Source organism: Seriola dumerili, unplaced genomic scaffold (genome assembly GCF_002260705.1).
Source record: "Seriola dumerili isolate Sdu_G_001 unplaced genomic scaffold, Sdu_1.0 BDQW01000025.1, whole genome shotgun sequence".
Classification (NCBI taxonomy): Eukaryota; Metazoa; Chordata; class Actinopteri; order Carangiformes; family Carangidae; genus Seriola; species Seriola dumerili.
Window position 1 is genome coordinate 5140643 of NW_019174280.1, and position 27633 is coordinate 5168275.

Genomic DNA, 27633 nt, shown 5'->3' on the forward strand with positions numbered 1-27633 from the left:
TGCTTAATACCAGGGCCTTAATGACCAGCGTAGACCTGCACAGACGTCTATAAGCATCTATAGTAGTTATATCCAATATTAAGCATATTGTCAGTTCAGTATTCAAGCCTCTTCAAATAATCAAGATCCAAGAACCCAGACGAGTCTCTTGGTTTATCACCTTAAAACAAAATTTGGATGTTTTTAATACTCAGCAGAGGAGGAAAGGTTACATTTGTCCTGTAGCTACACTAAAATGTCTTGTTAGCATTAGCTGCTGCACTGAGTTGAACCGATACCTTTGAATATACTGTATAAACCAAAATGGTTTTTAAAAAACAGGCTCCTTTTAATGTTAAATTTTATTTGAAGGACAAATAGAGTGAATTATTTAAGCTGTCCGATGTGCAAGGAAGTCTAAAAAGTGAATGGTTATAAATTGTTTTGGAAGTATCAGCCCTTTATAAGTGAAGAATTCCTGCCAGCTGTTGGATTGTAGCTCTGTCTTTGATCTTTGACCTCCTTATGAAGGCAGAAGGAGCTTGAAATATCAATGTACAAGACTCCAATCTGCAGCACCTGGTTCATTTAAAGGTATCAGCGGTAATTGGGTAATCGAGACCATAAAGTGTGTGTTAAGTTAAAACAGCATGTGGGAAAAAGGTTTGGGTGTCAGACGGATATCCAGGTGTGACCGGTAAAACATAAGAGTCTGCGGAAAAGAGATGCCTCTTCTAAACATGCCTCAGTTCTCACTGTTCAGCTCAGGTTCCCTTCAAGGCCCTCTGCTCCGGAGCCTTACGGCGTCTCTTCTTGTGCCGTCTCCTGGTGGCGACATCGAAGCAGGTGACCATCATGATGTTGGCTTTGCAGCGGTTGACTCTGTTCTCCAGCCGAGCCGTCACCACCTCAAGGGCCTCCAGGTGCTCCAGGGAGTCCACCTCGAACGTCTGCCACAGGTCGACTGAAGAGGGATAGTGAGGTAATATTAAAGCAGTTTGTAAGGTAAAGTCTACTAACCACTGCGTTAGGTTATTGTATGTAGACAACATTATAGTGAGAGTTAGGGTTACAGCCTCCACATAATACATAGTCTATCTATAAGGTATATAAAGCAGAATGCTATTATTTTGTGTGCTTATTTCGTCAAAGAATAAATCATTTCACTGACACTCTTGGTTCCACTTGGCAGGCTCCAGCATGAGGTCGTGTTTGGCCTGCTCCAGCTCCCTCCTCAGGTTGTTGTATTTGCCTCGGACCTCTGAGATCCTCTGCTGACGGTGCTCCAAAAACTTCAGCTTGGCACTGAAGCACGCAGGGCCCTGAAACACACACACAAACACACACATGCACACACACATACACACACACACACACACACACACACACACACACACACACACACACACACACACACACACACACACATTTCACTACTTTAATTTACATTCATATAGCACTAAACAAAATAAACTGTGCAAGACACTTCGTTGTGTCATGTATCCATATCCTGATGCCAGCAAGCTTTGGCATTTCTGTCATCTGGAAACCCCTCAGCATAGTAATATTTAATTAGCATAGAAAATTTCACCCAGAATAAAGTAATTCCACCTCCACAACAGTAATAATTTACTGTTCTCATTAATAATAAAGGTAACACCTGGTGAATTAGCTGCAAAACAGTCTTTTCTTCTAATCTTAAAATCAAGACAACTGCAAACCCCCTTTATAAATCTATATATGTAAAGATTTTGGGGAATTGTTGAAAGTATGCAGAATTAGTCATTAACAGTTCCTGTTTGCAGTGCTCCAATGAATGCACAGACAACTATAACTTTTTTTCTACAAGTTCTAAGCTGATTTATGTATGTTTCTTTGCAATGGGTATTAGAGATAGTATATACAGAGAAGAATGAAGTCAAACTGAATCTAAAAATATGTGTATCACGTCTTTGTGTTCAGATTTGACTGACCTATGACTGAGAAGGAGTACAATTAAGCGAACCAAATCAGCAAGCCAAACAACAATAACCAGTTTCCCCTTGTTTTTAGATCCCCGGCCTCACAGCTCTCTCTCTCCTCGTTTCCCCTTCAACTCGTGCCCTTCCTACCTCACAAAAACCTCTGTTCTGGACTGACTCACACAATAACACAGCATTAGAGGCTGGATCAACAACAGTAACCCCCGTCCCTCTCTCTCTCTCTCTCTCTCTCTCTCTCTCTCTATCTCTCTCACTACCTCCACACACTCCACATCATAAACACCTCTGGGGAGGGAAACAAGACAGGTCTGCAGGCTGCTAAATAGAATAACTTTTATCATGCTGACCTTATTACACAGGTGGAACAGTTTCAAAGGTCATTACATTAACATTTTAATGGGAAAAAAAGAGAAAAATGCCCCAAATAAGAAGCATGTAGTGCTGTGGGAATTTGCTATTGTACTTGTTTTATTTTTATGAATGAACGAGAAGTAGGCCGTCAATGTGAATATACTGTAATTTCAGTATTTGCTGAAAATGTTCTTTTTTCCCTTCAAAATCTTGTATTATCTTTTACCTGCAATGTGTTGTATTTGTTTTACTTCCAGTGTTCTTTGTTCGTTGCTGCAGCATTGACCCAATTTCCCCCATGTGGTCATTAAAATTGTATCAAAGTTGCCGCGTATGAGACTGGTGGAGGCAGGGAATAGTCCCGTGAGGCCAGACCTCTTGTCAGGGGAACATTACGTCACCATATGCACCCGATCTTGTTTTCACTTTTCAGCTCTACGTGCAAGGTGATATCTTTTTTATTCAGTTTATTATTACAATAGCTGTAAGGCAGCTGCCCAGTGCAACCACAGTCTTTATTTGTGGCCACCGCAGTAGTTGTGGCTTCTTCAAGGACACTGTAACAGCATATTCTGGAAGAGGTGAGTGTCAGTCATTCACTTCCTTACCCAGATTTTTCCTCCAACAGGAACACTTTATCTCTAACTTTCAGGCAGCTGCTGCCCCCAAATTACTGAGGTGTAGCTGGTGAATCTGAATCCCTTCAAATACCTTATCAAATCTAAATAGGTTTAAATTTTAACATTTAACAGACTAAAGTCTCCTAAATTATGTATTAGTTAAGCTACTACTTTGTGTGCTTCAAATACTGGAAGTGCCTGACAATTAAGTATTTAGGCTCATTTGGTTAGCCCGCAAGCTGACTCTGAAGTAGATCCCTACACAGTTAGCTACAACTGCTAATCCAGGAAGCTAATCTCTGTTTTCTTTGTTTTGTACTCAAAGACAAGTCCTTGATGGTTTATGTAAACTGAAACTAAGACTTGGAAAGCTTTACAAGGCTGCATGCTCCGATATACTTGTATTGCCGCAGTTGCATTTCCTATCAGTCTCCACAGCAGAGGTGGCAAGTGCAAAGCTAGCATGATGACTCATAGTCAAATTTGGCCACAATTAATGAGAATAAGACATAGATTGAAAGAGAAAAACAAATTTCTTGTAACAGCAGCCAAATTTTCATAATCAGCTAAAGCTAATGCAGTCTGGCTATGACATTTACCAGTGAAGCGACAGCCAGCAGTGGCTGAATAAGAGAAACTTGCTAAGTTTTCTACATTGCTGTTTCCAAATAAACAGGAGCAAGAAGAGAAAAAGAGTTTGATAACAAATTTTATAGTGTCTTGTTTTGCTAACCAGGAAGCAGCTCCAAAATCAGACTGGCTGTCAGAACCCAGCCTAGAAGAGGTTGGGCGGAGATTCGGTCTACCAGTGTTCCCACGGGTCGCTGGCTGAGGTTGATAAAGGTCATATAATATGCAATGCCCTTTAACCTCCAAAGAAATTCAAAATAAACCCAGCACCTGTTTGCCAGCACCTGCTCTTTTCTGCATCCTCTGCACATTGTCGATTTCATAGACCTTGATCTCGTAGGCTTCTGGGATTCCCCGCTCCACCCAGCGAGACCGCAGACCGCTGGCCGAGCGCCTCAGGGACAGGGCTGCATCGTGGGAAGGACGACGCTGCTGAGTACCTACAGCAGGGTGAGGTAGAAAGCGCAGTGAAATTCGGTATCGCAGTATTTTTTTCTGTACTTTAGTTGAATTTTTATTTTTATTTTAAGTTGAATGTTCAGCATCATCAATTGACAATACTATCACAAAGGGAGGTCAGTGCTTGATGCCACACAATTTAAAAACTTGACCCAGAATTTACACTTGCAATAGACGTACAGTACATGGCATAAATTTAAATTCAGCAACACAGATTTATGATTATGTTGACTTGTTCTCAGGTCATCTCTTTTTTTTCAAATGAATGTGTCTGCTCGTGGTGCTCCTCGATCTTCAAGGCGGCTAATGCTGTAGCTAAAGTAATATTGAGCTGCTATTTTCTACACTAAGAGCATCAGACTGCACAATAAGAATAAATGTGTATCATAAATAAAGGCTTGTATCCCTGAGTGCCCTTCAACGCCCAGGCCATGTGCACTTCTGGAACAGTCTGCCTGAGGGCAGATGCAGCTTGCCAGGGCTACCGTATTATTCATTACAGTCAAGACATGACTTCTCTGTGTCTTTCTGGGTTGACTGGATTTCAGGAAAACATAGTGTACGTTTTATAACACCAGCATCCATAGAGTATGTTTTAATTCTAATATACATTTAATAACATCTGATATACAGCTTTCATCAGAATGTAGATGAGTTAATCACGTAAGGGAACACTTTTTAATTCATATGCTCATCCAGCAAAAGCCTTGTTTATTGTTTTTTACTGCTCCATTAGCAGCATCATCGCTGTGTTAACCATATTTTCAACAAAATGCTATTAAAGGTTTGTCTGTGTGAAACTCCATTAGCAAATGTTGTTGTTATGCACACACATGCATCTTTATAATTCACTGTATCAGCCAAACGCTCTTAATTTTCTGCATTTATGCCTCCATTAGTGAGTGCCATCACTGGGTTCATATATTAATGATGTGACCTCCTACACAATTTGGCTTTTAATGCCAGTAAGGAAATTATGTCTGACTGCATTCTACAGATGTGTCGTCTCCAATTAACGTCACATTAAAATGTTATGTGGTCAGATTACAAAACGAAAACTATGATGGCTGGAGTCTAGACTTGTTTTTGATTTGGAAGCTGCATATACCAGATCATGTCTAGACAAGAAATTATATGGCAGATTTATGCAATATTTGTAAGATGTAAACATTAAACAGCATCTTTTATCTTTTGTTTGAAGAAACAAAAGAGAATTTTATTAATGCAGTTAGCTGAATTGTTATATAGCAAAATCGTACAATGATAAATGCAGCTTTGATGGACCTTTCATGAATGCGTCAACATACCACAGGGTCATTACACATTCAAAATAACAAAAGATCTCCGTCCTCAACTGCATTACTATGCATGGTAATAAAAAAAAAGAAAAAGGAAAACTGTTATTTATCCCAATTTTAAATCTCTAACAGTGGATTTTCATACTGTATTAAAATGAATGGAGACCATTGGTTGCTACAAAGGAAGGAAAAATGTGTTAAATAGTTTAATATGCCCAAATGAAGTAATCTTTAAAATGCTCAAAAAACATCCTAACCTCAGAATTTTTCAGATTAGAATAGCAAAGATAATCACAAACATCATCAACACACGATGAGTACTCAGCACCTGGATTAGGTTCTGATCTTTCCAGAAGAGAAAGTCAATGAGTTCAGTTCATAAAAGGCCACTTAATCCAGGTGTTTTACCTGTGCTGCCTTTCCTCCGAGATGACCGGGAGCTGCGAGCCACACTGAGGAGAGAGCCGCTCCGGTCGCTGACTGAATCTCTGTTTGAGGTGCTGCTGCCTGTGGCTTCACTGTCCCTCACCATGCTGTCATAGCCACTGCTGACCATACTGTTCCTGTTCGAGAAGTACAGGGATGTCTTCCCCATAGCAGGTGGAAGATCGCCACTCAACACGCTAGTGGTGTCACTCGCGTGCCCACTCAGGTGATCAGGCGTGCGGGGAGCAGTCACTCGACTGTATGGCGAGGGCAGAGCGGTGATGTGGTCCACTCCTCCTGAGGTCGGGCTGGAGGGCCTTTCCTTAAGGAGGTCTGAGATCCGACCGTTGACAAACCCCTGGATGGCAGATTTCGTGGATGAGCATGTGGAGCTCTGGCTTGGAGTCCGACTGATGGAGTGAAAAGATCGTGGGGGGGAAGAGGAGAGGAACGAGGATGTCCGCTCAAAGTTAACAGTTTTACTGTCTGGGGAAAGACTGGCACTGCGGTTGATGGACTGTCGCAGGCCTTTGTGGGAGAGACTGAGGTTCTTGATGCTGGGGGCTGACAGTCGACGGACTTTTGGGGTAGCCATCTTAAGTTTCCCAACAGCAGAGAGCTTGTAATGGGTATGCTTAGCAGATTGAGCTACAGGGTTTTCAGAAGAGAAGAAGTGAGGACTCTGGTCAGATCGAGGATTCTTCCTGGGGCTCCTGCTGGCCCTTGGTAATGTACAATGTCCCTCATTATTTCCTTTATAACCTCCCTTACAAGCCCCTTCACTACTTCCCTTGGAGCTCCCCTTAGAGCTCATAGAGGTGTTGCTACTGCCTCTATCCAGAGTTGGGAAGTCGCTTGGGGTTCTCCCAAGGGAATTTGTCCTGCTAGCTAGCTGCTCCAATTTGGAACTGAAAAGCCTACCACTGTCGTCAAAGGGTGACTTCAGCCTCTCACTCATATTATCGTGTTTCATTCTTACACTTGAGGTCTCAAACAAAGACCCAGCTCCCTTTCTGGAAGCACTGCTATCTTTCTGTTTGTACTCCGTTCTGTATTTCCGAGGGGAGGACATGTTGTGGCTGTGGTTCGCTGGGGAGTGCTGTCTGCCCTGCCTCCTCTCCAGAGTTACCCCTGGGCTACATGGGGTGGATGATGTCACCCCCCTTGGGTCTCTGTAGTCGTCTGCCATGTGACAGCCGTGGTAGCTTTCCGGGTAGTTGGCATTTTGCCAGCCTCTAGGCAAACTACCTGTTTTAAAGGAAGCAGTGGCGGTTTCTTGGCAACCAGGTGAAACACCAATTCTCCTGGGGGCATTCCCAACATGTTTGCAGATGATTTCTCCCCCCTCCGAGCCCCTTTGAGTGTTAGTGGAATAAACATGTTCCCTGTCTCTAGGGTGTCTCTTGTCTGCACTTCTTGGTCTCTTTCCACACATTTTGTCCTCCACATTTTCATCGCAGAAAGCTGAATCTTCCAAAACCATTGGGTCGTAAGAGATTTGGCTAAAAGCTGAGTCGCATACCCTGTCAGACTTTTTGACATGTGTTTCAGAGGCAAAAGCTCCACTCCTCTTCTCGAGCGTCTTACTATCTTCTGGACATTTGACATTATTTCTTTTGAGCTCAGACCCTGACTCACGGGAACTTTCTTTTTCTGTACCACCAGCCAAATCACAATCCACTTCTGTATTAATTAGCATCGGATTAATAAATGAAGGTAAGAACTTTTTTTCTCTTTTTGGTAGAAGATGGGGATTTTCAGTGCTGTCCTCTGTTGCTACAGGCTGAGCAACAGAGCTCTTGGTTGTATTAGACGAACCTGCGGCTACAGATTCTTCACTGACATTGCTAATTATCCTGATTGGTTGAGAGCTGGCAGAGCCCTGAGCATGCGCCTGTGACTGGGCGGTGTCTCTGATACAAATAATGTTTCCGCCCGTCCTCCCTCTGTTCAACGCTCCACTGATGGTCACCTCCTCTACCATAGAGAAGACAAGTTCATCTTGACCTTTTAGGTCCAGTGGCTGTTGGACAGTCACTGTGATGGTGGCCTTCATTTCCTTAACATCCTCCATGGGGCAGTTAGGTAAGACATCCCCATGTATAACACTGGTCGCCAGGGAGTGTGAAGACGAGCAGGAGGAAGAAGGAGATATGGGGGAGCTCTTGCCAACTGGTGATGCCCTTTTGTCTGGTTTGAACCAATCAGCAGCTTCCGGACCCTCCTGTATTCCTGTAGGCTGATGTGCGAGGGAACCGCCCTGAGCCGCCATATCAAAGTCCTGAGAAGGGAGCTTATCACGTGACTTAAGAGTTCCCGTGTTGGGAGGCTCAGAGCGACAGGTCATGTTCAGACTGAGAGTTTGATTGAGGAGTTCTTCACTGGAACTAGTTGCACTGCACTCCTCACAGTCATACAGACCTGAATCCTCCCTCTGGAAACTGTCTCCAGGGGAGGCACCATCTGTTGGCTTTTCTCCAACAGAGGTCTGACTGCAGCCTAAACCCTGATTCAGCAATGTCTGTGATGCGTCTGATGATTTGGTGTCTGCCTGCTTCCCTGCTTCTTTCTGGGGTTGTGATTTGGATGTGACAGAAGGACCTTTTGAGGAAGACTTGAGCACATCCATGGTCACCTCACTGCCATCGATACAGCCCAAACGCTCTTGAAGTTCAGCAAATGTTTCACATTTAAGACAATCCCTCTCTGGCGGCTTTATATCTGCTTTTAATGTTTCAGTATGCCCTTGAGCAGTCTCCTCGTTCTTCTTCTCTCCCTGCAGCTGAGGAATTCTCAGAAGCTCTTGGAGGAGAGCGGTAAACTCCGGATCATCCAAGTCAGCCTTGTTGGGATGCAAAGAAGGTATGATGGGCACAAATTCAGGTTGTGCCAGCCTTGGGGCTGCACTAGACTGGATGAAGCCATCTGAGTTTATCTGGATGACTGTGTCACACGACTGGTCGCTACTGGAATGCTCATCCAGTTCACCACGAAGACGGAAAGGATGGATGTCAACATCGACCTCATCGGTGGAGTGGAACGCCCGCAGGGACAAAGACTGAACCCCTCTCTTTTCTTTAGTTAAACTCCTCCCGCAAGGAGAGCATGAGGTGGATTGCTGTTGAATGAAGACAAATCATGGTGTTAGAACTGAGCTCCAAAACATAAACTGACAAATACGTCATTGAGGTAAAATGGAAACACTCTCATGGTAGGACAGCATGTAAAATAAATGAATAAATTTCCTTTAAAAGCGCACCAACACTTTGATGCCATTAAAAGGTTGTATAGAAGATGAATATGAAAGTAAAAAGATATGACAGGACATGTACTGTCCAATACCTTCGTCCTTTTCTGTGTCCTGCGAATGCGAGACGCCAGCTGGATGGTGGACAAGGTCTCTTGAAGGTGTGCCAGTGAATCAGCAACTTCAGCGATCACTGCAGTGTGGCAGTTTGTATGACCCAAGGACTCTCGCAGGAGCATAGTCAACTTACTGCCCCTGTGCAGAGACAGTGCAAATGTCCAGACATTAACTCAAAGGATCATTTTAATTTCCAAGCAGCCAAATCTGTAATTTTGAATGTATGTCGCTATTGTCGAGCTTTAGCTTTAGCCAGTATAAAATGGATTTACGATGGGTTTTTGGAAACCAAGTTACAAGACCAACGGTAAGAATCAACTTCAGCTCACTGCCAAAATGTTAATGTTAGAGAGTTGAGTTGACTCTACACCAATGTCTGCCAGAATGTGTCCACCATTAATATTTAGTTTCTTACTTGTTGGGGGTGGTTTTATGTCCACTCAGTAGAGACACGACCACAGGGCCCAGTTCAGAGTGAGGAGGTTTATTTTTGATCATACCCCTCATACCACTACGCACATCTATCATGGTCAACTTGGTGGGGCCACGCGAACCTAGAGACGGACATCGGACGAGAGAGTAAATACAAAACCTTTTTCATGTCTTCAAATATTCAAATAAAGAGCACATAAATTAGATAGATAGATAGATTTATAATATATTCATATAGATTTATATTATAAAACATATATAAAAATGCATTATATTCTTGAATTCAGGATTAACTATGGAGAGGGGAAACAGACTTCAAGCAGAGACAAGCGGTCCTGGTGACTGAATATTTCATTACAACCTTTGCCAATGGTGCTGCTCTCCGTTCGAGGGGGCTGGACGTGGAGAGTGAAGAACATGATGGAGCTGTGGGACAGGTACGTAACGAAGTCACTGTGCCGACGCGCTGCGATGGCCGCGTCCAGGAGGGAAGCAGCGCGCTCGGCAGTCGGGGCCTTCACTCGGTTGTGGTTGCGTAGCTGGGAGGAAGTTAAGAGGAGGGTCATAAAACCTAATGTGTGGAGAATGTCTTCATAAACTATTTACAGCTCCATTCATACAGTAGATTTCATGTTCAATAAAGAAACACAGAGACACCTACACCAATGAGCTACTGCTTTGCATTTGGCAAACGACAGTGCGAGGGAGGAGAGAGCTGTTCAATGATAATGTAATCATGTGTAATCTTTTTATGTAATCTAACAGGTTTCACTCACTGCAGCATTATCTCCTCACATACACTTGTAGAACAATTATACCAATTGACAGTAATCATACAAATAACTTAAACAAAGGAATCTGGCATATTATCTGTGATATCACTGGCACCTACTGACAATGAATGGGCAATTTTCTTTGTAGCCACTAAAAATATCCAGTTTTTCTAGGAATAGAGCCACAGTTTGTGGTTCATAGCTGCTAAAACAACTCTAAAATAACACTAATTTGTGTACTAATTTTCAAATTGAGTCTTTGAAGCATAGCCAAGAAATTGTCACTTGTCAGGAACAGAAAGTACGGCCTTGGCTCTCTGGTTTCCAGATTTGGGACAGGCTTGTTTATGTTTACAATGACTGATTAGACTGTAAATAATCATGCCAATGATAGTCAAATTCTTCGGTTTGTTCTTCAAAGGAATACACCACCAATTTGGATCAATGAACCCTTGTGTGCTTGAGCTCAGAACGAGCCCCTGTTTATTTAACAAGCTTTCTTTTTTCTAATAAAAAAATTTTTCATCCTACTTGTATCCCGTAGATGGGGTCTTCTTGGAGTCTAATTCGGGCTCTCGGGCTGTCCTGGATACTGCCTAACGAGGGGACGACCTCCCCCAGTAGATCTCTCAGTGTGTCCTCCTCGCCGCAGCAGAGCTCGATGGCAGACACTGACACGGTCAGATCAGTCCAGGTCTTCTCTCTCCGTCGCTCGATGGCGCTGTACAGCCAGGAGATGGCACAGGGAATCAGCCCGAGCTTCTGGATGCTCTCATCACTCCCCACCATGCTGGACCAGGAGCCTGGGGCAGACAACAGATGTATCCATACATACAGTACACACACACAGAAAGTACAGTATATATACACGTACGTGCTAGCATATAAACACATGTGCATCCCATCGACACATAAACACAAATATCCAGTTTGAAACCCACATTTTTATATGATTTATGCTTGAGAGCCACTTCAGTTATTGTATTTAAAGCTCTTAGTGCAAATGATAAAACATACTAGTTGGTTGAAAAAATGGTGATAAAGTGCAATGAAACATTGAGTTCCTGTCGCTGAACCTCAGCTTTGGCAAACACAAGTGGCCTGGTCACAGGTGGAAAACCAGTTAGCGCTCTTGTCACTGTCACTGTCTGCATAATGGGAGTGGAGCCTGAGGGGGACAGTGTGTGCGTCCCATGCATTATATCAACCAGTTAAAACTTGGCAGGAAGGAAAGACGCTGCTGATAACACTGGCCCTTTCCAAGCCACTTTGTCTTTGGCCGTTCTGTCAAGGCTTTGGTCGTACAGAAGTAGGCGTGGTTTCATCTAAAGTGGGTTGATAGGTCGCCTCCAGGCCAACAGTTAACACTGACAGGGGCTGAAGTGCATAGTGGATATCATATTGGGAGGAGATTAATGCTGGCAAAAGAAATTGTGTTTTCCACTATGTTCACACACACACACACACATACACACACTCACACACACACAATACTTTCAGAAGAACACATTTGTAAGACAGCTTAGAAGCATGGGTGTATGGATAATGGCAGAAGTGCACTGGCACACACACAACACAATACATTTACACTCAACAATGCACAAATGAAGACAGAGCAGAAGCACAGAAACATACCCAGGAACACTTTGAGATTTTCTTATGGACTGGTGCCATGCTGTATCTCCTACTGCACTTTTGGCCCACATTAGTTTTGAGTTACGGGCCTGTTTTATGCTCTCTTGTCTTATCCAAACTCTAATTGAATGAGGATAAGAGAATTGGTTTACTCCAATTAAAGGGCGAGCTGCTTGCCGTTATTCAGAGAGAATAGTATTCTGCGGAGGAGATTGATATCCCTCTGGCTGTGGGCCACATGTAGTCTGTATTGGCCAACTAATTCAATCAGATTTACGGAGAGTGGCGTCATGTGAAAAAGCAGCTCCAAGGAGACCCTGTCCTTACCTTAACGTGTGTGTGTGTGTGTGTGTGTGTGTGTGTGTGTGTGTGTGTGTGTGTGTGTGTGTGTGTGTGTGTGCTGCAAATCTATTAAACCCCTTCACCAACGCTAAGTGCAGGGTTCCATCTCTCTAATAGCAACATATTACAGTCCATTTTGTTTACAGCCCCCTCTGAGCTCAGTGCTGCAGCAGAATAAAATAAAATGTGTCTTTTTGTCTAGTATGCTGAAATGTCTATCGGGCAGTGGCAAGCTTTTAAGAAAAACATATGTGTTGTATAATTGATGAATATGCTTTTATTTACAAAGGAACAGGTGAAAGATGAATGACTAAGAGGGAAAGAGTTGAAATGGCAACAATTTTTGGGGAAAATAAAGATGACGAAAAAAAGGAAAAAACGGAGCCAGAGAGAGAAAGCAAAAAAAAAAAAAAACAGGAAGGCTGGAGATGTGTATCAAGATTGATAAGAGGACAGAGAGATAAAATAGAGACGGGAAGTTTAAGTGATAATGAAAGAGTGAATGATAGCAGGAGTGGGACAGAGGTAAAGGAGAGGGGGAGGGTGGGTTGGCCACTAAGCGTAGCTAAAAGCATTCCACTCTCATCTTAAGATTTTAACCCGTGGCCTCTCACTGTGACCGATTACTCACCCACAGCAGCACATCCCAAACCCAGAACACATCCATCGCTGCCACTGAGCACGCAGCGGATGATGTCAGCCAAGACGCCTGCACACACCTCAGCCTGGTCAGACAGAACAAAGGACAGCGAGCGTCTTATGATTCATCTCCGCACTGAGGGAGAACATCCAATGAAACGTAAGAGCCGGAGCAGAGGAGGGATGCTTTCTGATTCTGTACATTCCCTTGGGCTCAGATATCGTAAGCAGAGCTTGGAGAAAACTTGAATATAATTGATGGGCTGTGTAATTGTGGTGGCTATCCAGGCCCTATCAGTTTTCAGGTCATCAGACAGACAGAGCTGAGCTAACCATGGTGTGTGTCCGGGGGGGGGGGGGTGCATTTTGAATACTTGAACATAGAATGCGCTACAGTCACATTACACCATCACGTATCTGTCAATGTAAAACAAGATAGATTAGTAGTACGCTATAGCACAAATAGAAACAGTTGACACCACATCTAAATCATATTCAGCAGTAATCAGGATGAAGAACCAAACCTGGCTTGACTCCTGAGGATAGGCAGCATCAAAGTTGAATGTCTTCAGGATATTTCTGCCGTCCCTGCCTTGTATCATTGTAGTGGGTGGTTGGCTTTTACTAACTGGATCCATTATAGTGACCCTTTTCTTGGATGGGTCAATCTGGAGAACAGGTGGTTGGCCTTGGCCTCCTGACAGTGTTGGGCTTACCCTCAGCACGACTTTGACCTGTACACCAAAGCAAATGGAAAAGAGAATCATGTTGAGATTTACAGTATATTACACACCACTGAATACCCAGAGTTTTTTTTTTTTTCATTTGACTGGGTAAACTTCCTGGTTTAAGTAGTACTCTGCTTTAAACTCATACACGGTTATTATTTGCTGTTTCAGTGGCATGGCTCTAGGGATGGTACTGCTGGTCTGTCCACCACTTTGGTTCAGTCTGAAATACCTCAACAACCATTAAAAGGATTTGCCATGTATTTTGTGATCCACAGAGAATGAATTATAACAACTCTGGTGCACCGTCTGCTTTTAATCCGGCACCATCGCCAGATCAAAATTTGTATTGGTCCACTACTTTGATTTATGACAAGATGCATGCCAAACAAATGAAATTCCCATCAGCCTCAGCTGTATGGGGGAACAGGGATGGTTGTAACATGGGTCAGTGGTAACACTTTGAATTTCTCCAAATAGTCAAACTGTATATTGATATTCAGAGAGGCTGAGACAGGAAGAAATATGGTAAAAGAATTTTATCAGATCAAGTTTTTCTTAACAGACATAAAGTGTGGGGATGGAAGGGGGTAAGGGCAAGGGGGTGAGGGTGAGGGAGATAGAGGAAAGGTAGAGGATGGAGGGTGGAGAGAGGGAGGTGGGGGTAGAGGTGGGGGCAGTAGAGGGGAGTGGGGGCAGTGAGGGGAGAGAGAATAAGAGAAACGAGGAACACCTGTAGGTGTGGAAAAGAGTAGAAAGTGGGGTTCAGGAGATAGAGGAAGGTTGAGGGTAAGTTAAGAGGGATGGAAGTAAGGCAGATGGAGAAGGGTGGGGGGGTGGAAAGGGGGGAGAGGTGTAGAGTTGAAGGGGGTGGGGTGGGTTTGGAGAGCTACTGTCCTCCAGTCTGAGTGAGCAACCAGCCGCCTCCTCCACCTGACTCGCTGTCACACTCTTGTTTTTGTGCATCCAGTCGCACAATCCTCTCTTCTTCTCTGTCTTCTCCTTTCCTTTGCTCTCTTTTTGCTTCTCCTCTTTTGTTTCTTTTCTCTGCCTCTCCTCTGCCTCTTTCCTCTTCTTCTGTTCTTCCTTCTCCTCTTTTTCTCTCTTTTTCTGAGCCTTCTTCTCCTCTTTCTCTTTGTTTTTCTGTGCTTGCTTCTCTCCTCTTTTGCTTCTTCAGTTCTTGCCTTCTCTTTCTTTTGTTTCTTCTTGATATCCTCCTTTCCTCCTTTGTTCTCTTCCTGCTTCTCTGTGTCTTTCTCCTCCTTTTCTCTTTTTGTTTCTCCTCTGCTCCTCCTTGTTTTTCCTCCTCCACCTGTTTCTTCCCTCTCTGAGCTCTCTTCTCTGCTGGCGACCTCCGCTCTCAGTTTCTCCTCCAGAGCGTTGAACTTCTCCCTCCAAGCCTCCTCCATCAGGAGTTTTTGCTCCTCCTGGCTCCTCAGCTGGTTTTCAACCTGAGCGAGTCTCTCAGCAAGTTCCTCCTTCTCCTTCACGAGCTGCAGGAGGTGACTTTTGCTCTGGTTGAGCTCCTCCTTGACCTCCTTGACCTCCTGCTGGCTCTTCTCCTCCTGCAGTTGGAGACACTGCTGAAGACGGCCGACCTCCATCTGGTTCATCACAGTTTCCTCCCAGTGCTTTGTAAAAGCCTCCAGGACCTCCTGCTCCATGGCCTGCAGACGCTCCTCCAGGTTGCTGATTTTGACTGTGTCAGTAATCAGCAGGTGGTTCACCTGCCTCTCCAGGCGAGTGTTCTCCTGTCGCAGAACAGAGAGCTCACTTTGTTTTCTTCTGGCCTCTGGTCTGCGACGTGGACGGCTCTGTGGAGCAGCCTCTGCCATTTTCTCAGAGTTGTTTTCTCTGAATGGAACCAGGAAACACACAGATGATCTTTGGTCTCGCAGTAGATGTTTGCAGATGTTTGTAGGTCGGTAGTCGACGGTATCAGATGTGATCACTGTTGTAGATCGGACGGGAACTCTACACTGGTGTGACTGAGAGAGGTAACACTGAGGTGTACTGTAGCTGTGAGTTCTAGAGAGACGCATCATAAGTGGTTTCACCTTCTGGAATCTGCAGCTGTAGAATCAGCTGCATCACACAATTCTGTTATTGTTTAATTTAATGGTCAAATGAGTCAAATAAATGTAAATCATCAATTCTTTATAAATATTGTGTTTCCTGCTTTTCCAGACTCAAATCATTAAGTCTGGTTGATCCTCATTATTGATTTGTTGGAAATTAAATCAATCCAAAGCTTTTCTCTCTTTTCTCTCTTTTCTTCCTCCTGGCATTTTGTTCACCACTAAACACCACTAAACACCATTTTTATCTCAATAAAAAGTTATTGAATAAGTCAAATAAAACTCACTAACATGTTAATGGCCAGTTAGAAAATGTGTTGGCCTGTTAGGTTTGCTAGGTCGCTAATGGGAAAATAACTTTACACTGTCTATTCAAAAGATGAATTTGTATGTGTACAGCTTCTGTCTTGCACTTGTCTGTAAACCATTGTTCTCTAGTGGAGCAGTTTTTACTATAATGGAGGAGGTTGTGGAGGATTCAGCACATCTAAGCTACAATGACTTCCTCTGTTTTGGACTGTCTGGCTCTCTTGCTATTGGTCAATGGTGAAAATCCTCAATTCAAAGTAGTTTTTTTTTTTCAATTTTAGCTCCCTTCAGTTTTAGGCCTGTAACTGCACTTGTTTCCCATTTGTTTAATCTATATGTAAGCAGAAATGTGAGTGTTTTTCTGGGGGGTTACATGCTGTAAAACCTGAACAACAGTTGTTGTTGTTGTTGTTGCTGTGATGTTACCAGGCAAGCAGTAGAGAAACTGCTTAAATGTTGAACAGGAGGATAAAGTAGCCTATTTGTGACAAAGTAGTTCTACCTCCCCCTAACTCCCCCTAAAACTACAATTTGACATATCAATTGTAATTTTGATATCTCAGTGTAATGTGTTCATTAGTGGAGTTTGGGCTCTTGCCAGGATACAGGATTGTGTTTTTCTCCCTCCGGCTACAGACCTCTAAATGTATTGAGTATTTCAAGTTTTCCAATATATGGTGTTGCGCACATTTCAGACCAAAAATGTGCACTGCACACTAACATGATGTAGGCTACCTTGTGTTTAATGCTGATAAGTAAATATAAGTATGTTAACACATTACATGGTGAGCGATTTCATTCCCGCTAGAACATCAGCATGCTGGCATTGTCATTCCGAGTAGCATGCTAATGATAGCATTTAGCTCAAAGCACTATTCTGCCTAAAATCCAGCCTCACAGACACATTAACATGTCTGTATACTCTTATGGTGCGTTTCATTTGAACTCTGATTTTTCAACTGGAATAACCCCTGAAGTCAGATTTACTACTCAGAAAGTCAGAGTAACCTCACCACCTCAAAATCCAAGATGGCTGCTCTGCATATCAACAGAAGTGAAAGCTGTAGTAGTATAATGTTTATTAGCACTACTGTCTTATTTGTGTCTCATCAATCATACACACAGTACTGTCTAACTTCTATCTCTGGACATGTTGCAATGGGTTTGTATGTGTAATATATGGCATAGTGCTTTCAACTGGCATTGTTGACAATAACAACGACACGCAGTGACAATAACGAGCTTCTGATTTGTTGTACTGGAACGCGGACAATCCAGGTGTGACGCCATTCCCATCTCCGATTTCCAAGGTCAATGAAACGCAGTATTAGTCTTGTGTAAATGTAAATTCAAGCCTCACCTCCATTTTAAATGTAAAGCAACAGAAATGGATAAATCTCAAGAAGTACAATTAAACAAAGAATGTCTGCAGGACTTAATACTAAAGGTAACTTTGAAAATATATTTTTGTTATCTGGTTGACTAGACTGCACATTTATTACATGTATTATGGAAAAAAAAGTTGACACTATCCATTCTAACAAGGCTAATGCTATTGTTGCTAGCTTACAACTAGCATGCTAGTGCACCAAGCTACTGCTATGTCACCAGTGGACAGCTACAGGCTGAGAGACTAAATGCCTTTCACAAGGGTTGTTGAAGGAAGTGTGAGCACTGCTATTAACCTTACTCCTGTATTCATACTGTATACTTATATATGGGAAATGGCTCAACATTTTAAACTACTTTGAGACACACAGAAGAAAACTCCCATTATTTATTAAATGCAAGAAGTGAGTGTGTGTGTGTACTCTGCTTTTACATGGCAACATGTATGTAGGTGATTTCAGACGCAGCAGCAAAATTGCAGGTTTAACTCAGGAAAATAAATACCAGCAGCATACAGAAACTTATGAAAATATAATGAGTTCAAAAATATCTTCATATCAAATTCAGCAAGTTTTAACCTGCTGAAGAACAAAGATTTCAGTGATAACTCTAAAATATACCGTATATACCAGAGTGTATGCCACAAAATATTCAAATACGTTGTTTAAAGCTCGCTGTTATGATGTCAGGTACAGTGTGTTTTACCTCTATTTATACATAAATGTAGCTGTGTGAGAGAGGGAAGTAAGAGTCAGACTTGAGCATTGAGTCCCTGCTGCTCAACCCCAGGAGCCTGAGATACTATTTTATGCAACGTAGCTTGCAAGAAACCTCAGTTGCAAAAGGGAAGCCTTGGCAGAACAAAGCGGTAAATGTCAAAAAGGATTAGGTTTGAGCATTGAGGATGGTGAGCTAATGATGGTGTACTTTGCTGTTGTGAATGTTTGCAACTGGCATTACTTTATTGTATCCTTCGACACATCAGGTAGTCTTTTTCTATGAATACAAGAATGAGCAGCATGTTGTTGTGTAATGTTTAATTGAGATAAAAACATGTTTTCTTTTGACTGACATAGACAGCCAGTTGATCCAGTTAGTGCAGAAGCTACACATGCACTTACAACTGCATGGCGATGCATACCTCCTGCTATATTTCCGCATGTCATGACATTAATTCCTTAATGCAGTTCTCTACAGGAAGCCTTGGAATTGAGGGGCTTTAAGGTCTTAAATTAAGTTAGATCCTGACTCCGACAGCCATTTAACAAGGCTCATAGGTTTTAGTCTGCAGGAAGACAAGGCAACATTTACCTCACTAAAGAAAAAATAGCTGTATTACAGTATGTAAACCAATTATAAAGTTATTCATAATCAGGATTCAGGTCTGCATGATTGCAAGTAGCGCTGTGCAGCTAAACACCCAGTCAAATGTGGTTTTCTTGAAATTGTGCAGGACTGCACCACACCACAATGACATCATCTGACATTGACAATCTGAAGACCTGACAGCCATATTCCATCTGCCACATGATGAGTTTCCAATGTCTGTAAAGGATTTTTTTTCCTCTGCTCCCCTCCTAATAATTTTAATACCTTATGCAAGAAGTGGCTCCCTAACCCTATTGAACATGTGTCAAACAAACTCTATTTATGAGGGTTAAATTATTCAAGAGACCCATTTAAAGGCAGAGAAAATCCTCCTCCGCTCCCACATATTCTCGCACGCAGAGGCACACAGAGCTGAGTGCTCGGGCAGGTGTGGCTGGCAGTGGGGTCTATCTGAGCCCTTATCTGTAACTCTAGACTAAACCCAAGAGTCCATCTATGAGACAAGGGAAGGGCAGGCAGCCATATTGATCTCCCCAGTTTCTCCCAGAGGAGGGGAGGGGAGGGGATGAACAAGATGGAGACATTAGCACCACATTACAGTGTATCATGAAGGAGTAGTGATATAGGATCTCCTCCAAATTGACTGCGATCTCTTTACTCCACAAGCAGGGTGGTAAAAACACTTCCAAGGTGGTGGTTGTGGGTGAGGATGTAGTACTAAGTTTTCTGATAGTACACCTTCACTTGTCTCAGCAAACGCGTCAAATGAGATGACTGTAGATGGAACTATATTTAAATCTGTGTAGATTTTCTATTTGAATTTATAATAACATGGATCTTTGGAGTTGGAGTTGTAAAATCCTATCTATCAGTGTTACACACCATTGTACAATGTGTCGGCTTGTGCTGCCTTTAAACACATTAATCTGTTTCTCCAACTGGATTTCCAGCTGCACCACAAAACACAATCCCACCAATGTTAAAGAAATAGTTCTCCATTTTGGGAAATATACTTATTCACTTTCTTGCTGAGAGTTAGATGAGAGGATTGGTTCGACTCTCATATCTGTCTGCTTAGAGGCAGTAGGTGATTAGCTACGCATAAAGATTTGGAAGCCGGTGGAACTAGCTGACCTCAATCTATCTAAAGTCTGAGGCTACTAGTGCCTCTAAATTTCACTAATGAAGACATTATATTTCATTTCATTAAAAGGGCTATTTGTGAGTTTTCTCTGCTGCTTAACGTGGTTTCTTGCTGGGAGCAGGTGGTGATGATGGTCACTTGACAAGAGCTTCAGCCATTGTTGCATTTACAAGACAAGAGATTATAATACACCCTCTGAGCAGCGCTAAATCTTCAAGGCAGATTGGAGGCTACAGTGAGTCACTATCAGAAAGTGGCAAGACAGGCATGGGCTAGCTGGTTAGCAAGCTAACTTCAGTAGAAGAAAAGACGTGATAGAGGCAAGAGTTAACATTAGTGTTGCTTTCCACCACTGGAGATAGCTCTTGGTCAGTAAAAGAAGGAAGTTTGATGCTGAACTCACAACACTTATTCTAGACTGGTAGGTAAACAGCTGTTAATGCTAACAATGGCTATGTAAGAATAGCAAAATTTACAAATAGCTCCATTAATACACAAACTGACTAACAAGAGACAAGTTGTGATTAACAGCTCAACTGGTTGCAGCTTCATAAAATTGAATCAATCTCATCTAACTCTCAGCAAGAAAGCAAACAGAACCATTTCTTCCCACTTTAATATATAATCAAGAAGACATCTTTAGGCTGTCTATGAAGTTTGATGGTGGTAAGTCAATGACAACCCAACTTTAAATATTGTATTGTATTGGCTGTAATACTGATCTGTAATCTGTGTATCTGATACACTTCAGCCAATCAGTATCGTTTTAAGAGTGCTTACATTTAGTTTCATTCATCTAAGTTTAATAAATATCAAGTAGCTGTGAGGAAAAATTGCTGATAAATAATCATGTTATCAATGTGGTTCACTAAAAAACAGAAAAATCTGTATCTACTGTGACTCTACTGGAATTCGAAGCTCCAGCATCTACCTTGCCAACATTGGGTGAGTCTTTGGTTCTGGTGGCAGCTTGGAGCAGGCAGGAGGGGACAGGCGGCGGATTTTTCTGGATGATCTCCCTGAAGCAGGTGGAGAAATGCGCAGGAGCTGGATCAGAAGCCTGGCCTTTTTTCCTCGATGTCAGGTTGAGCTTCTCAGCAGCCCTGCAGGGAAGACGGGAGGCAGCATGACATGCCACTGAAACTTATAATGCAACCAGTACAAACTGCATGGCTGCAGATAAAGATAATTTTTACACACAGTTGCTGTTTTAATTCACATAACGATATATTTATTTACCTGGCCAAAAAGGACATGGCAGCAGTATTGGCAATGGTCACCACTCTGGAGATGTGAGGGATCTTTGAGCTCGTCTGTACAGTCCCAGCATCACCACAGCCCAGGGTTGCATCATCTGCAGCCTGCCAGGGGAGAGAGCTCATTATAAAATCCAAATTTGTAATTGCACTCCCGCACCCACTCCAAAAGGGGCTGTTATCATGTGAATTACTCTGGGGAGAAACATGGGGTGCATCTGTCTAAGTAGGGCATCTATGCTGGGAGCACATTGGGTTAAACTTACACCATTAATTCATATTACAGCTGTAGCTAGCTGCATGTGGAGTGTGAGGAATAGTTTCTGATGGCAGTAGTGACCGCTGTCTGAATTCAAAACATGACTCAGGGTTGAAGAGGTGCAGTAAACATACTGTCAAAGTCTCTGACACACACAGTCACAAACCCTCCGTCAAGCAGCTTTATGTAAAGTTATTCCAACACAGTGTTTTGCCCTCATTCATAACGCTGTGTGTGTGCAACATGGCCTATTCAGCATGCATCTGCTGCTGCCCAGCGTGAAGTCACCGACCGTCGCCGCAGGCCTCAAAAGCCAACATCTTTGTATTACGGTGCTTTTCTGCACCGCTCTCGAGCTCCACATCTCATCAATGTCTCAGCCTTTTTAGGGCATGATAATAATGTCATCTCAGTTTTTTTTTTCTTTTAATAATGTCCAACCATGCCAATTAGTGAAACAGTAGGAGGAGGACAGTAGTGGTTTCGAAGGAGACTGGAAGGAGATTGTAAAAACGTGGCTAGGTTAATACCGTATACAGCCTAAGTTAATATAGATAATGTATAAATACTGTACTTTCCCCACCCCTCTTCTTTTCTTGTTGACTCATATCTTCTGTCATAACCTTTTTTTTTTAACCTTCACCGTCTCTCTTTTCTCCCTGTTCTGATTTCTCTCTCTTTTATTATCTTGTTTTCTTCTCTCCACTCCATCATCCTTTCTACCCTTTCTCCTGCCTGCCATCTTAAACACTTAATATCCCTTCCTCTTCTTCTGCTATCCATTTTTGTCTCCTCTCTGCTTACTCCTCTTCGCTTTCACTACTCTCATACTATTTCACCTCAGCTGCATAAACCTGTATTGATCTACTCTCATCCTGGATCAGGCTAGTTTCTTATACAGTCTTGCACAACCTTGGATAGTTTTATTTGAGTAAAACTGTTGCATTGTTATTGATGATTTTGATTAGGCAAGTGTATTAAGAATAATTAATTACACTATTGCTCTCAAGACCTTGTCTAACAGACAATTAGCTAAGCCCCGCCCCCTCCAGTTACTGTTGCTATGCCTGTCAAGAACAGCACATAATGATAACAGCGGCAGATTTAACGCTTGAAATTCTTGCAATTTTTGAAACAGCAGCTCCTTGATTTCGAACAGAAGTAGACAAAAGCCAGTTTCTCCTTCTCAGCTGGCGACTGTTGACAGATTTGATCAGCTAGCTATTTATGCCAACACCTGCTCCTTGAGGCAAATGAAAATGCTTTCTCTGGCTGACTCATTGTTTCCAGTTGACCTGTTTTAAAATGAGTCTTAAATATGGTTATAATGGCTACATACATGATAATGATGAAGGTCCTCTAACCTTATGAAAGCACTTGTTCTAACCATAATCTTTTCCTTTTTTTCTTTACCAAGTAGTTTCTGTGCATAAACCCAACCAAACCATGACACAGCCTTAACTTTGTGTTTTTATTATTCTTTCTATGATGACAAAGGTCTGGTACGGCTGCCACTCGTACACTCCTATGGGTCGTATCCAAGGATAGGGACAAGCAACCTACGTGGTTGTGTGGAAGATTTTGGAGGACTTTGTTCAGCTAACGTAACACTATCATAGATGACTGGCTTGGCTGTGGTGCTTGGAGTGTAACCCTCCCTAAATTCAATATAAAGCAGGACAGAGCTCTTATCGTTAGCCTAGCCAGGAGTGGTGGATGTCCTATTGTGAACAGCTCTATTTTTAATGTAATGTTTAACTTCACAAATCTCCTTGGTCTTGAAAGTAACATTGTCTTAGGTTACATTTTGTATGTAGCATATGAGTAGGCCAGACATACCGATATTTGGAGCTTACATTAGAACATATAAACACACTCTAGGTCTCATATTTTTCGTATTGAAAAGGTTAAAGAAAGCACCACTCTTCAAACTCTTTATATTTTGAGTATCACTCTAACTACAGCCCCATGCACAACACGCCATTATGTGGAGAAATCCAAAGCTTGACAAAGCTACCATACTTAGTTACAGTTGCTAAACTGTGATTGAAATAATTGTGTTCGGGGGGATTGGTTTAGCAAATTAATTTTAATTTATTGTGATGTCAGTGAAGATTTTCTTTCAACCAGGTCACATGATATCTACACATAGAACACCAAAGGGAAGGTATCTGGATTTTCCTTTCGTCCATAAGGATCAGGAGTAAAAAAAAAAAAAAACCCAACAAAACTCGACCAACAACATCATATAAAACAGTTCTCACTTTATAAGCTTTTTCATTGGGGACTTGGGAAGGACGGGTTCAATCTGCTTCCATCACATCAATGCATATTTCACCAACCACCCTGTTAAATATGACCATCCCTCTATTGATCACAAGTGCATTTTGACTTGCTGGCTTTTATGACAGGGGTAAATCATGACCCAATTCCATTCCATTAGCAAAAGTACTTTTGAACAATGTCCGCAGCCATAGGATCTAAATAGGCTCTGATTAGGCACTGTGAATCATTGCCTTGCTGACACATGCACCCGTAAAGACGTACTTTACCCATATAGATCATTAAAAGGGGGGTGCTCACTAGGGGATGTGTTATGCGTGATTTAGTGGTAAGAGAAAGCTTTTAGGGGGTACCTTATGGTAAGAGTAGATGGTGACACCATCAGTATTGGACACAGATTTAGAAGCGACCAGCTGCTGCTCCTCTAGCCAGCGGTCCATATCGGGGTTGGGGAGCTTGGGCCCCCTCCGCCTGAGGGTTTGGGGGGTCCTCTGAGGCGTCCTGGGGCTCTGTGGGCTGTGAGGACTGTGGCTTCGACTGTGTGGTTGATGTGCAGCCATGGCAGCTTCCCTTGGAGCTCTGTCCCCATGCTTTGTCTCACTTTGTCCCAGCAGTGAGCCTGTGCTGAGGCTGGGTTCAAAGGGAGGCTTAGCTAATGACTGACCCCTGCTCAGAGCCAGGTGGATGGCCTCCTGTTTGAGCTGGTTCAGGTTTGTACCACAGGCTGCACACTGGCCCTGCTCCCTCTCTCTGTCCCTGGATTCAGTGGTGGACCGACTATGGACACGAAGGTTGTCTTTAAGAAATGCTGACAGGTCACTCAAGTCCTGTAGAATTAGAAAAAAAAGGCAGCAGACATAATTTTACATTTGAAAACTGGAATCCTAATAAGATCAGATCCAGAACAAGCTTCTACTGAAGACATAATAACAAAGCTAATTTGCTTATCTATCTTGATAATTACATGAATGATCATTTCGCATATGACAATTGAGTCACGGAAGGGCACTGCAGGCAATCTTAGCACTTAGGAAAGTAATTATGGAGTTAGTATTAAAGGTCCCATATTGTATAAAGGTAGATGTCCATGTGTGGTTTGATTATAGATCAGGTCTAGGTTCTATATTAAGACTGTGAAAGTATCAAAGCGCTCAGTCCACAGAGAAATGCACACAGCCTGTATTCAGAAACTGAGCCTTAAAACCAGCCGTCAGGACTTCTTTAACTTTGTGATGTCACAACAAAGTAGTCACTGCTCTTAGCCATGCCCTAAGCCCCACCCACCTGGACCCACCATCCAACCTTGGGGGATTTGGTTTCTCTGAGTGTTTACCTGACATCTGTTGCATTTTTATTGGATCACTCAGAAAACAGTCAGCCAATCAGAGGAGAGGCTCAGATCCTCATCTCTTCTGATTGGCTCACTGAGCTGTTGTTACTAGAGCTCCAGAGAGATGCCTAAGAAGAGATGTAAAACTATATTGAGATGGTTTTTAGTTCTTAAAAGCATTAATATATCTTCTTATGGATGTGTAAAATATTGGACCTTTAATACCACCCTATTTTCACCATGTGCAGTAAAAAAAAAGGAATATACTGCACCTTTAAAGCAAATGAAACGAGTACTAACCACAGATTCATGGAGAACAACATGTCACCATGTTTAAAGAAGGATTTCATTTTCAATTAATATTTACATGTTGAATCTGGCTATATTGCTCTCTGGCTACGAGACAGTTGGGAAAATAAAACATGGTATAAACGAAAGAACAAGGCAAAGTTTTGTTTCATGAATGAGGGCTGGGCAGTCATTCAATATTGTCATTTTGTGGAATCATGTCACAATGATTTAATGATGGTGTGTTACTGTTAGACACAAGTTTGTCATCTGAGCTGCCTGTCTGCACCCAGGCTGTCAGATCTAACAAAATGAGCATCAAACATCAAACCATCATCTTGGGCATCTTTGTGTCACATCCTCTTTGGTCTGTCCTTGACACCTGCTAACATCCAACACACTCACTCACTACCCCTCCCACCTCCATCCTGCCAGCACATTGCCAATGACCTATATTGCCCTGGAGGAGTACTTTACAGGAGCTCTCAATTATTATGTAAAACATTCATTCACACAGTCATTCAAACTCCAAAAGTGCTGAATCATTAGGGACTACATTTATGTCTTCCACAAAAAATTCTACTATGGGGTAATTAAGCCCCATGTATGTCCTAATAGCCTATTCTCCTTATCTACAACAAATAGACAAACTATACAATTTTCACCTTTCAGTTTCAGGTTTGGGTATTTATATTTCATAATGAGAAATGATGACAGATACAGTATATAGAGACAGAAATGTACTGCAGTAGTAAAATGGGCGAATGGGCTTTCCATCTTAGCCAGATTGCAAGCCCTTATAAAAGATGACGTTACAGAGTCGTGATGCTTTTGAGAAATCATGCTTGGATCAATAAACCTGAAAGTAGCTTATACCGGCTTATCAGATTTCTACTGACCATCTCTGTGGCCACAAGATACCATCTCGCTGCTGCTCGGACTGTGTTCTCTGTCTAAAAACACAAGGGCGGACTGTGCCCCCATCCCACTCAGGAGGACAAAAATAAATAGTGTTCCCTCTATGGACGGGACTGCGGAGATGACACAGGGATGCTGAGATGAAATATTCATGCCCATTTGAAACCACTCAAGCAGGAATGGCACTGGTTTACTTTGTCGATTGGAGTGTGTTTGATGGATGTTCGTGGTGACAAATATACAGATGGACGCAGAAACATATGGGTGTGCATACCACTCACAGACGGCACCTTAAAACGTGATAGTACCACATGAACATTAATATGCTATTTTATTGTCTAAACATTGTCAGAAAATATGGAGGTGCATTTTTACAAAGTCTACTCATGTGATGATATAAGGGTTGCAACTAATGACTAATTTCATATTGATACATTTTTATTGATGAATTTTTTTGGTTTGTAAAACGTCATAAAATAATTTAAAAAATCATTCAAAATTTTCATTAAGTTTATATATTCAAGATTTTCAGTTTGCAATAAAAACCAGCAAATATTCACATTTTTGCACAAAAAAAAATCTGATAAAAACTGCCCCTGAATCATTTTCTGTTGCTCGACCAATTGATATATATTGTTTTAAATTTTATATTGCTGCATGTCCAGAATGCTTATATCAGTTCATATTTATTGAACATGTGGCAAAACGCTAATGCAAAAAATAAACAGATTTTTATTAATCTGTTTTTTGTCATTAAATAAAAATAATGATCATAATTACACGTCTAGTTCAAGAATATGCAGTATGTATATTATTTATATTGTATTTATTATTGTATTTAGTGTGTTTTTATATTATTTTTTCAACTATTACCCTATACCACCACCTGCTGAAAAACCTGAGATGTGTTTGCTTAATTGTATCTTGTCCATGCCAACTCTTGAGCCCAAACACCATTAAAACATTTTCCTCACAACAGTTGGTGTCAGCCTGAGAGAGAGAAAACTGATCTTAAGTGCATTATTGCTCCAACACATCCAGCTCCATCAAAGCATGGCGGTTACTGACCTTGCAGGAGAAGTGATGGTGAACAGCCAGACTCAGAGCTTGTTTCTTCAGAGCAACAAGGGTTGCTGAGCACTTCTCACAACACGCAACTTTCCTATCAGACCTCCCAAAGCCTGGATTCACCGACGTAGAGCCTCTACATATTGTCCCAAACATATTACTCCTGATGCGGTCTCCGACGGACCCAGGGAGGGACCTGTAGGAGGGGACAGCGTCTGCTCTCTGGCACATATTCCGAAGTGGGTCGCCCCTGGACCCTCCGGCACCCTCAGGAGTCGGGCGCTCCTTGGCTTGGCAGTCTCTCCCTTTAATACTTGGAGAAAA

At 42.3% G+C, this 27633-nt stretch overlaps 1 protein-coding gene across 1 annotated transcript; it reads right to left on the reverse strand.

Annotated features, from left to right (window-relative positions):
• Positions 1–27540, reverse strand: LOC111236496 (kinesin-like protein KIF26B). The gene is made up of 14 exons (XM_022765249.1): positions 27310–27540; positions 24059–24532; positions 21147–21268; positions 20839–21010; positions 13455–13664; positions 12923–13016; positions 10846–11117; positions 9903–10080; positions 9525–9663; positions 9088–9247; positions 5728–8863; positions 3833–4002; positions 1151–1301; positions 1–943 (listed from the first exon to the last, which is right to left on the reverse strand). Exons 1-14 carry the CDS (start codon positions 27538–27540, stop codon positions 744–746), a joined length of 5709 nt encoding a protein of 1902 aa, XP_022620970.1. The 3' UTR covers positions 1–743.
• Positions 27541–27633: the final 93 nt, after the last annotated feature.